At 42.5% G+C, this 13,086-nt stretch overlaps 1 protein-coding gene across 1 annotated transcript in view; it reads left to right on the plus strand.

Annotated features, from left to right (window-relative positions):
- The window catches only part of nubp1 (nucleotide binding protein 1 (MinD homolog, E. coli)), a 28,349-nt gene extending 20,575 nt beyond the window's left edge, over positions 1–7,774 (plus strand). The window contains exon 10 of the mRNA XM_083648571.1: positions 6,153–7,774. Coding sequence (XP_083504697.1) covers positions 6,153–6,205 — 53 coding nt within the window. The 3' untranslated portion in view covers positions 6,206–7,774. The remainder of the gene's footprint in view (positions 1–6,152) is intronic.
- The last annotated feature ends 5,312 nt before the right edge of the window (positions 7,775–13,086 follow it).

Raw genomic sequence — 13,086 nt, forward strand, 5'->3', positions numbered from 1 at the left:
TGTCTGTCCGTGGCTGCTGCTCTCGAGCAGAGAGGGGAGGGGGTAAATTGGCTGTGTTTATTACGCTGGCGGCTTGACGCTGCTCTTAAGTCAAACGAGTGTGATTTATTGTGTGACAACTGACAAGCGAACTTATTTCGAGTTTTGCCGACCCCCCAAATAAGCTCCCCCCTCCCCCCCAACATACAGGCAAATTCGCTGATAGATTCCCACATGCGCGACCCGAAGTGTGAAGGGAAATGTCCGATATTGACTTACAGGTAATTTTCCGGTACGCATGTGGGAAAACGGCTTATGAGCGGTCAGTCAAACGGAACAATCCAAGATGCAAGCTTCGGGGGGGAATTCATGACTCGGTGCCGCACAGTGTCGACGTTGATACACGCTGCCTTGCGTGCTGCTGAGTCTCAGACAATGGCCTGCAATGTCCACAGAATTTGAAGCACGCAATGGAATTCGCAGGGGGTTATTCTGAGACCACGAGTGAGAAAAACGAAAGAGGAGTCGTCTAAAGAAATAAACCGTGGATATACTGTAGATACTAGTGCTCAACACAGGCAAGTGCTGTCGGTTCTCAGATGAAGGCTACATGTAAATAACAATAACACCGGTAGCCTATTCTTACCTTTTATTCCATCAGGTTAAAGTTAACCAAATATTTCCAGTTGAGCTTGTGAAGTTTAATTAGCATAAGAAAGCGAGTTTGACCACCGCGTGTCAATCAGCGATAGTCTGCTTTTAATAACATTACCGTCATCATGGACTATAACGTCAGTCCCGCTTGATTTCAGAAAATACTTTCTTTTTATGATTTAAAGTTTGTCATTTTCATTTGTTAACAGATAAAACACAATGTAGTAAACAAACAGATAAAACACAATGTAGATCTGCAAAATAATAACTAATACAGTAGAACAATGGTAATAATAATAGTAATAATAGATCTAAGAGGGAGACAAATAAAGATAATAAAAAAAGATATATATACTAATGATAAACCAATTGCGCTTAAACATACATTAGATAGCCTACAACATTATCTGTCCTTATAGAGATATACAGTAAATGGTATTTTCATCATTTTAAGGGGTAATCTTCCAATCTGTCAGTCTTTCTCTAGAAGAGTTGTTCCTTTTCAACTTCTATGAACCACTCCCGCCAAGAGGGAGCTTCTGTCTTTTTCCATCCCCTCAGTAAAGCCTGTCTACCCACCATTATGGTGTGGATCAGTTCTGCATTTCCACAGTCTTTCACAACTAACGGGTCAACCCGCCCAACACATCGAACCTGAGAGAAAACTCAAAGTCATCTTTTATACATTTATGAACTTGTTCCCAGAAGTCCTATATCTTAGGGCATTGCCAAAGAGCATGAAGTAATGTACCTTCTGAACTCTGGCATTTCCAGCAGTCCGCTGTGTTTTTAAGACCTAATCGATGTAGCTTAGAGGGTGTCCAATAGAAGCGATTGATGATTTTAAATTGAATGAGTCTTATCCCTTCCTCGACAGCTTTGATTTTGTCATATCCTATTCCATTCTAATTCATTCAACGAGAGGTTTAAGTCTTCCTCTCAGGTCATCCGTAGTGCTGTTGAAAGTGTAGTAGCCTGGCACAATATTCCCAGGTCATCCGTAGTGCTGTTGAAAATATTTTTTAATAATAATGAGAGGCCTCTTGACCTAACCCAAATATTGTAATGATATCAGGGAGCAAGGTAGATTCCTGAGTTGGTGTTGTTGGAGAGCCCAGCACAGTGGACCTCAGCTGTAGGTACTGCCACCTACAGGGGGATCGAGGGAGACCAAACTCTACAATAACACGGACAGGGACGATTATGTGAAAAGCTCATTCACTTTCCTCATAGAGCAATCCCGTTAGATTTGGAAGCGCGTACGTTCCGAAGCAACACTGACGCTCAAAATGAGAAATGACAACTTTATGCGAGCGTGTGCGCGCATACACACACACACACACACACACACACACACACACACACACACAAATACAAACACATTTTCCAGGCAAATGTTTCTTTTATTTTCTGATGACTGCGTGTTTTCGTTGACGGTCTAATTCCTGATTAAAGTGAATGAAAGAAGAAGTGATGATTTGATAAATGGGAAGCAGTCAAATAAAGGGGAAGAAAAAGAGTTATAAAGAAATGAAAAACCCTACCTACCTACGGTATAAAAGTTTGGAAATCGGACGTGGTTTGTGTCGCAGACAATGATTCACTCGTGCGCTCTTGAAGACAGCGAATTGAAAGTGAGCACACACAGACTAGGGATGTCAACCGATAACCGTTTAACTGATAACCGACCGTTTCAACATTACCCGATTAATACTATCAGCTAAACGGTAAAAGAAAAAAAGTCTGTTGCACGTGCCCTTTAAAACACCATGGGTGGCCCAAATACAACTAAACATTTCACTGGGTGGCATTGGTGGGGCTGAGGCATGATAACATGATAATCATGTTGTTGGTGTTTCCCTCCGATCCTCAGGTACGGGTACATTAGTGCGTTCATCATTGTGATTGATAGTAAAACATTACTTTTTCTTCACTGGCTCATTCGGTCTCTCTCTCTCTATCTCCTTGCCTGCCTGCACGTTCATCGTGTGTACGCACGCATAAGCTAACGCGCACACTGAATGATGAAACGTGCGAAACAATTGAGTTTTCACTGTGTTCCAAAGATGCAGACATGAAGCGGGCTAATTGACGATTGAAACGTATCATAACGTCACTATTTACCATCCAACACTTGCCAGTTTGGAGAAATTGTTTCACAACTGTCAGGGTTAGAGCTGCACCACCAAATGACAGACATGATATGTGCACATGCACATTCAGGGCCAGATCCATTTGTAGTCTATGCATTGATTAACTGTGGACCGGCGGAGTCTCGCTACGCTCGTCCTCATGTCGTGTGCTGGGGGGCATGCAGACAGACACACAGAGAGCATATAGCCTATGTGCTGGGGGGCATGCAGACAGACACACAGAGAGCATATAGCCTATGTGCTGGCAGACATGCAGACACACAGAGAGCATATAGCCTATGTGCTGGCAGACATGCAGACAGACACACAGAGAGCATATAGCCTATGTGCTGGCAGACATGCAGACAGACATACAGAGAGCATATAGCCTATGTCGTCAGTGCACCTTGCAGCCTGGTGTGAGACACATTGGCATCCGCTGAAACACTGCACGGGGGAGCTGAGTGATGCGCTGTTTAAAGTGGAAATTCTGCGTATTTTTTTACACTAAATCCGACATGTGTAGTTCAATAATTCGTTTAAGAATTGTGAGTATTGATTTTTTTGCTGCCGGCGTTTCCCCCTTTCTGATCAATGCGTGCAGCTCCTAATTGGAGGAATGTTTTTGTTTAGTGTGCTGGAGGATTCAACTTGTGTTTCAGTTTTGTTCATGTGTTTCCTTTTCTTGCAGATGTAAAAATAAACACTTTCTAATGAAAAAGTAAAGCATTTGTTGTATGGTAATTGTTTAATGGGTCACAGACAGTCAAATAGCGCATTTTAATCTCCTCGGTGTACCGATTAATGATCGGTTAATGAGGGTCAGTCAAAAAAGAATAATTTTCGCCATCCCTAACACAGACATATTTGTTCGTTTGTGTGTTTGGATCAAGAGGCAGCATCCGCGTTGGAAAAAGTTAAGCCAACGCGGAGATGCTGAAAACTGCAGTTTCTAGAATGCCCACTTGAGGCTGGCTGCAAAAGATCATTATTCCCCATAGACCTCCATGTTAAAATGGCCAACTTTACAGCAGAAATAAACATGTTAACAGCCTAGTTCAAAAAACGCATTCAGTCTCTAAGTAGCTAATTTCATCGTTTGTGACAACTGAATGGGGGTACATTTTTATATAACTCCCCCATTTATAGTCTATGGCTGCAAAAAGAAAAGAAAAAAAAGGAATTGGATAGAAGTCACTGAGAAAATGACCCTACTTCTCACTTGATTTATAACCTCAGTAAACAATTTCCTATTGAGTTTATGCTCTCAATCGTTATTCTCAAGTCTTCTTCAATACAGCATGATGTTCATTGTACCGTACATTATAGTCCCATTTAGAGTAAATAAGTAAGGGTTAATGCACGCTTCGCGGAAGCAACCGGTCCTCGGCTGGCGCCTCGGACCGGTTCACGCTTCTCGCGTCGTCCCTTAAAAAGTGATAATGGACACCTCGAAGTGCATTAACCCGCTTATACCATGGTCACTTGCCAACAAAACAAGACCATTCATTTATATTTTCATGTGTTTTGCAATCAAAATTTAGTTTTTATAATCTTGGAGATGATTTAAGAACCGCAGAGAAAATAGTCCCCTCGCTCAGACCGCAACATGGGACATGATGCTCACACGCCGGGCTCGCCCCCGCAGGGCGCAGCTCGCCCCCGCTCAGCTTGGAGAGGCACGCGCGTCACTTAATGGCTCAGAGCCGGCTTCTGTCAGGGGAGGGAAATCTCCAAAACGAAAATCTAAATTGTAAATAAGAGTTATTTTTGATAAACTGAGCACACGGGTGATTTAAATACTTACTTTGACCGACTAATTTTTTTCCTCAACTTACAAAGGTGCCATATTAACCCTTAACGGGGGTATAGAGCTCAAACAGCTCTCTTGATACCACTGTTGAAACTATGGCGCATTGATATGAATGGTGAACAGACCATTTGGCTGAACGACTTTATCAACTGTACATTATCACTTTTTAATGGACACTCTGCAGCCAATCAGAATCGAGTATTCACCCAGACCATGGTATAATTAAGCAATATAGCATGAGAGCCAGTGTGTTGTGGCCTGCGGCCTCGTGGGATAACAGCTGAGCAGCGGGATATATGCCACAACACACGCTGCTCGAGTGCTATATTGCTTTTATAAAACGGTTTCCAAGTATGATAATATAATAATAATAATAATACTATAAGTCCGACTGGCATGTCATTCTGATAGAGTCAGTTGAAACACTACTGTAAGGCGGGACTGCAAGAACGTGCAGGTGATTTGATTGGATCGTTCTGGAGACTGAAGTTGACATTGGCCAATCCTGGCGCTTGCTGAGAAGCTGAGAGCTTTCTGGAAAGCCCGACACGCAGCTCGAACGCAGCGCTGCATTCTCAGCGCTTGCTGAGAAGCTGAGTGCTTTCTGCAAAGCCCGACACCAACTAACGTTACGGGGTTAAATGCGGGGTTAACAGCCTTTTTTTTGCAAAGAAGACATTAGCCCGCGTCTATTCTTGTACAAAACATAATTTTCTGCCAAGTATTAGTAAAGTTATAAGCGAAGATCGATTCACAAGGATCTGACAGCTGTCTCCGCCATTTGTTTTTTCTACATTGTCATTTGAGGTAACCAAAGCCTTTTAGTAAGAGAGTTGCCATGGCAACTCAATAACCCATGGCCATGGGTTATTGGAGTGGGTTACTGGATTTATACAATGGCCAAAGTGAACCAATCAGATTGCTTGATTTGAGAGAGCCGTTTTATAATAGACGATAAAGTACACTATGTTTGGGGCGTGGTTGACAGGTCACCTGTCCAGTGATCGTGCACCTTGCCAATCATGGACCAATACAGTCTATGGTGCAGATTCCCTAAATTAGTTGAGCGGAAAGAACTGTGGTGAAAGTGAAGCCAAGAAGACGTTTCATCATCATCCTGATAATCTTCATCATAACTACTATTAGAGGCTCGGCCGGGAGAACCACAGTGCCTCGACTCTCCATGCACTGATATTCCGGTCCCTGCGGAGTAGTTCCACAGCAGCAGATTGGGGTTTCTTGGACCCGTCCGATAGCAAAATTGCAGAGGCAGATTAAGTGGTCAGATCCGTGAGTGGCTGCTGCTGGGATACAAGCCGAGGCGTAATTAGCCTCAGCTGGGTCACCTGGGCGAGGGTGTATGATGTTGTGAGACCCGAAACACCCAACGACCCCAGGTTACATCACTGATGATGTATCCCAGTTGCATTTAGAAGATGTAGTGTGCAATATGTCGGGTTAGGGCATATTGCACAGTGAAGCCTGGCCTCCCCTTTGCCAGGCACACCTATCAGATGTATGATTGCACTAATATCATCATCATCGTCATACTCCTCTCCTCTCTCCTTCTCCAGGTGTCCGGGACTACTGCCTCAACCGTGCCACAGAGGAGCAGAGCGCCACCTGAAGCAGCTGTGACGACGGCCATATTGGGCCAGATCACATGATGAGGGGCAGGTAGATTCATTAGGATTCTCATTATAAGCTAATGATAAAGAAATCATGCACAGTACTGCCAACGACATAAGGTAGCCCGAGTGATATAGCAACATGCACCACAGCCTGGCAATACATTATCTGACCAACTTCATTATAATGTGTTGCATACAGTTAATTCTACTAACTGCAACCCAAAGAGGGATGGATATGAAACCAGTCCAAAAGAATTACCCAAATCACCACTGCTCCAAAGAATACTAGGGGAAACACTGTACATGGGCTACATGAAATTGTTCTACACTTAGTTACTCATTTTTCTTTGAAGTTGCTTCATCAGTGAGCAGAATCATTCCACATTTGAAAGGAAAGTACCCATGTACCCAGATGTTCACCTCGTGAACCATCTAGATTATGAAGATTATGTATTTCCCTATGTTTTTTATATTATATATATTTAATTTAATTAACAGAGCATGTGAACTTGGGCATAAGGGAAATTAATAATCCATCCACATACAAAAACATTTCAGCAAAAGCAACATTTCCTCCCCCCTTACTCATCAGAAGTATTTGCATGCATAGCACATTTGTTGAGACAAAATGTGATGAGCAACAACAGAAGAAATCAATCCACAAGCTATTAATTCTAGGCTGTGAAAAATGCTACCTTATCTGTAAAGGAGAGACTCCTGCGTACCCATTGAACCAATTTTCATTTAGATAAATTGAGCTTAGAGGTCAAGGGGCCCCTTTGAAATATAGTTTTCCCTCACCAAAATCTAACTATGTTTGGAGCATTATGTAGACCCCTTCCCAACAAGCTAGCATATTATGCTTGGGAGCACTGGATGCCTTAAGTCATCTAGTTTCTTCTGATAACAGGATATCCACTGTAGCTTTAAGAATGACCCTGCTACAGCCATTTGATTGTCCGCGAAAATCGGGAGTGTTGGCAGTCCACTCGCAGCCCACCTGCAGTACCTCCACGGCCCACAGTTTGGGAATCACTGAAGATGGTGATGGTGTGAGGGATGTACACTGTGCACAGCAGGGAACTAACATTCAATAGACCCTTTTCACAGGGGCCATTTTGTGTCGAAATGGCAGGGTAAACACAGGTGCAAGCAACACACTAATGAGGGTTTCCAACTTCCAATCATGGAATTGTTTCACTTGCACCTGTGTTTACCCTGCCTTTTCAACACAAAATGCCCCCTGTGAAAAGGGTCTATAGCCACAGAGGTTACTGGATTCACTAACCAGGTGGTTGAGGTTTTGAAAGCATCACCACCAACCTAACTGCTGTTACCCTGCAAGGTCGGTGGTTATGTTTTCATACTTCAAAGCTGCAGGCAAAATGTACCAACTTTTGGCTGGTAGCTGGGGTAATTTTCTTTGACAAGGGCCAAGCATATACGTCAAGATTCCCTGTTGTCAATTTCTGTGTTTTAATGCGTTGTGATGATTTGTTATAATTTGTTGAGCACATACTGTTTCATATCATGCACTTGCTTTGATTCGTTAATAAAAAAAAAAAATGATCACTAAACCTGAAATGGCAGCCCAGGCTTTGACAGTCAAAATAACCAAGGTTTTTTTATTTCATCTGCACCTTAATCTAAGATGCCATAAACCCTACACACACACGCACACACGCGCGAACACACACACACACACACACACACACACACACACACACACACACACACACACAGTATCTGGATCTCTCGTCTCAACTTCGAAACCTGTAGTTTCATACAACTGCAGCAGATTAGAATGATAATGATCATGATAATGATTATGGTAATAATTCTGCCTGTAATATATATCATATAATCATGACAATGATTAGAATGATAATTCAGCATGTTACTGTAAATGATAATGGTTCAGCATATTACTGTAAATGATAATGATTCAGCAGATTACTGTAAATGATAATTCCCCCTGGAACATTTTTGACCGTTACATTAGATCTGCAGTTTGATTACAGGCAGTTAGAACACTATTTTGTTTTGGTGGTCTTTAGTTCTTTATTTTTTAAGATATCACTATCGTGTGTGTGTGTGTGTGTGTGTGTGTGTGTGTGTGTGTGTGTGTGTGTACATTGACGTACATTGTCGTGGTTCCTCTAGGGTTCACTAGAAAAACACATGTGAAACTCCATCTGCATCCTGCTAACAGACAGAACAACAATAACAACACACAGACAGACACACACACACACACACACACACACACACACACATGTCACACAGACAGACAGTGGGGTTCGATCAATAATAAAGTGCCACATTGTCTTATACAGTACATGCAGTCTCATACACTAGTTATTCTTGTTTGTGGCAGGGATTTATTTTACATAGACTTCAAACCTGTACTTCCTAAAAATCACTCTTGTTTTAAGCATTTCATTGACACTCGTATCCATTGCAAAATACTATGACTGCACCAGTCAAATAATATACCCTTAACTCAAATGAGTTTTTTGCAACCAGACCTTAAAATGCTGTAAGTTACTGGGAGCTAAACCAAGAATGTACACTGTCATAGTTAAAGGTTTAGAAATATACAGTATATAGCCAAAAAGGCCATTGAGAGGTTTTATTGAGCTGAGGAGGGTGAATTCACGCTGTGTAGCCGAATATTTGAATGTGTAGGCAAAATTGCAGTTCAAAGAAATGACTGATGATGCCCACAAAAGCAGTAACTTTAGATAGCAATAACTTGAGGTTGATTTTGACCAGGCCCGGCTCCAGGATGAAGTGACTGAGTGAGGGGGCAGTTGAAAATTGTGAGGGGGCAAATAGTTTTATATTTGTGGAGGCTTGCAATTTTTTTTTAATTCCCACGATTTCTCAGCAACAAATGGCAAAACTCAACTTCCAATGTTTGCCAGTTACCGCAATTTTAGCGCAAAAAAAAATCACATAAAACAGCAAATTTCATTGCAATTTTTGAGAAAAGTTGCCTGTTGTAGAATGGAATTTCACCACTCCTCATCCGCTATATAATAATTATAACAGCTTATATAAACCAAATTGAATGAAACCAAGAGTCCAGGAAGTGTCTTATAAAAGTATATTTAAAGCCATACATTACTTTGGCAAACTGCATTGCCAAAGGACTGAATTCTCAATGTACACATTTTGGTATGTCATACAGAGTCCGAAATATTCGGTGGCATAGGCAATTGTACGTTGGTGCACCGGCTGCACGTGCAACCCCTAGTGGCCAGATGATTTTTTATTTTATGTTGACATATAAACGATAGTTGAAGAGGGCCGGCTCACCCTACAGGCGAAACAGCCTCCTGCCTGGGGCGCCAGTTCGGCTAGGGTGCTCTCTGTAGCCCTCACAAAACAACAACAAACAAACAAAAACCGCTGTGCGCCCAGGTGCACCGATGCATACAGGGTTGGACATGGTCCGTTGCACTCTTAGGGGAGAGCAGAGCAAGGAAGTAACCATTCTACACTAAAACGGATATTAGTGTGAGGGGTATATATACCACTCTCATAACATGTGTGTATCATGTGTGTGTCGAGTCATAGTCTATTTTTTTATTTGTCTTTATTGAATGTTCCAAAACTGCATGTTTAACTAAGAATAGGCTAATGATTATTTCCACTCACCACTTAGCCTATTTAATGTGGTTACTTTACTTTGTGGTCAAAAGTTTGGAAGGAATAATGCATGCTGGGGGATATGCAAATGTTTTGTCCAATGGGTCCAATGGCATTGCTCTCTGTCAGAACTTGCTTGGATGTCCTGATGTTGGTTTAGTAGCAAAAGTTAATAGCAGCATTCACTATAGACTCTTTAGTGAATACTTTCCACAAAATCATGAACAATGAAGAAAACCAGAAGGTTCCACTTTTACCAAATAAACCAAAATTGATGTTCTGCCACAAGTTATATCATATCTCCTAGCCTCTTCATTTTGCTCTCAGAGTGCACCAGATTAATGCATTTTACTTTAAAATTTACAAAATGTCTTTGTCCAGGGGGAGCACAACCCCCCCTACATACCCCCCAGTTGGAGTCCTACTACCTTCTTGGTGGTGCAACCCCTGTTTGGAAAGCCTAGAATCGCCTATGTTCAGGCAAAGGAAGGCAGAGAGAAGCAGAGAGAGGAGCGGTGATGACTTGACTTGGAGCCTACATGGCTGCCTGTCTGTATCATCGAGGTCGACCTCATGCAGTGGGTGAAAGTTTGTTTTGACCTCCCATGTGCTGTGGAGCAGAGGGTGAAGAAATCTCCTATATATGTGCGTCTCCATTTCTGCATGTGTGAGATGTCTTATGACTAATAACTCATAGCATTAATTATGTGTATGCAATTATCTGCATGTGGTTAGCACTTCTGACACCAGATATGAAGTGTTGATCGATCTGGTTGGGCAGATGATTTGAGGTTACCAGTATTTGTGGGGCCATATTTGAAACACTTTGTTTACTGCTTGTGTCAAATATCCCGTCCCTACATAAGTCTGACAGGGCTGCCATAGTTTGATCAAAATCTGCAGTGTGCCAATCTTTTGCAGATCTCCTATAAGCCGTTGCAATCTCGGGACGTAAACAATGATGGTTCAAATACTTATGTATTTGAACCATCAACAAATTTTGTTCACCCACACCTCCAGAATTGTCCCTGTTTGTCCGAAATCGCTGTAAAAACTGGAAAAGTGTCTTCCTTCAAACCTTGCACACAGGAAATGACTTTACTAAAATCTACTGAGTCTCTGGCTGACTTTTTGATTGATTCCAGGCATATTTCTCTTATCCAATCATCCCTGGAATAATTTCCTCCTTGTTGTTGTTGCTGCGACCCACTCTCCGTTCCCATCTCCCGCTGGAAACGAGAAATCTTTGTGCACACTTTTCTACTCCAGATTGTAAGCCAGTGACAACAATTGTCTTACATCCGGGATCAAACACTCATATAAGGTTATAATTTGTGCTAGCCAGCTATGCAATGGGTCTTTTTAAAGGATTTGGACTGTCGTTAAGCATGCTTCGCGCTTCCTGGGGGGTCCATGGTTTGAGAATGGATGCATTGTCACACATTATTTTGGGGGCAATTAGATGAGGATGGTCAGTTTTGTCAGTGAGTGACTCTGTGCTGCTAGTGTGAATTTGTTCTTTATCAAGGTTAGACTGTATCGCTTGATTAGGGTCAATTTGGTCTGTATCCTTTTTCTCTGAGTCAGGAACACATTGTTTAGAAACTGGGCACGCGTCAGGGGGCTGTGTGTCGGCCAATCTATTTCCAGTGTATTCTGGGAATAGATCCAACATCACTCCCTCCACCCCCAAGTCCACAACCTCGGCCTCATCCTTGACCCCACCCTCTCCTTCCTTCCCCACGCCAACCATGTCACCAAAACCGCCTTCTTTCATCTCAGGAACATCGCTCGCCTCCGCCCCTCCCTGTCCTTCTCCGCTGCTGAAACCCTCATCCATGCCCTCATAACCTCCAGACTCGACTACTGCAATAGCATCCTCTACTGCTCACCCAACAACATCCTCAATAAACTTCAATATGTTCAGAACTCTGCTGCCCTCCTCCTCACCTCCACCCGCCAGACCATATCACCCCTGTCCTTCATGCCCTCCACTGGCTCCCAGTCAAATATAGGATCAACTTCAAAATACTACTCACCACTTACAAAGCCCTAAACAACCTGGCCCCCCCCTACCTCTCCGATCTCCTCCCCCCCCCCCCCCCCCCCCCCCAAAGAATAAGTGTCTCCCAGTAGATTTATGTTGACGTTTGGGTCTCACGACCTTCAGAATGCATTCATTCATTCTGAAGAAGGTCATGAGACCGAAACATAAAGTAAATCTACTGGGAGACATCTTTACCAGCGGTGTGCGGACTCTACTTTTGATTCATTTGTGTTTCTTTTGTCCAGCACCTGCTCTTTTGACTGGATGTGCGCGCTCTAATTTGTACAAGTATAGGAAATGAGGCGTGGCCCTGGAGCATGTATAAAAGAATTTCTAGCATCTCTGTTGTTTGTTTAGTGAAAGAAAGCAGATCCAACCTGAAATAGGAGACGATAGATTTGCATATTATGGTGACACTGGTTTGCACACTTGCATTTATGAGAAAAGAGAGTGCACATGTCCATCCATCCATGATGGATTATTTGTGACTTGGTGTGTGTGATTTTGTACACACACACACACACACACACACACACACACACACACACACACACACACACACACAGTAAGCACATTTTAATCACAAGTGAATTGGTAGTGATGAGTGCTGGGAATTTATTTTGTTTTGAACAAACTTACTTCCTCCATCAAGACTTTCTCTTCAAGAAAGTCCCCGAATCACCCAGACAGACTAGCAGAACCTGATTGAACAGGAAGAAACACACAAAAAAAGCAAACACATCATGAATGTGACAAGTATAGCCTATGACGTGTACAAAAAGGTGAATTTCTAGGGGTGTCAAAATTAATTGTTTATTAGATGCATCGCAATGCATCGAATCATTGACAGATTCATCGTTTATGTTTCAAATGCATGTTGACGTTCAGATTTTCAAAGCACTTTCTAAGTAATATAGAAAATTGAGGATGTGTTACTTGTGGCTGCGACGATACTTTGAGATGCATCGTGGAATCAAATCGAATCGTTGACGGATGAATCATAATCAACTGGAATCATGAGGCCAGTGAAGATTCACAGCCCTATGCATTTCTCAGAAACATATTGCCAAACTCCTGCCATCAACAGTATCACGAGTCGCTAAACTAGGTCGCTAAACTAGGTCGCTAAACTAGGAGGTAAGATAACTGGTGAACCAATGTGCAATATTACCATCA

This window comes from Poromitra crassiceps (genome assembly GCF_964638095.1).
Source record: "Poromitra crassiceps genome assembly, chromosome: 13".
NCBI lineage: Eukaryota > Metazoa > Chordata > Actinopteri > Beryciformes > Melamphaidae > Poromitra > Poromitra crassiceps.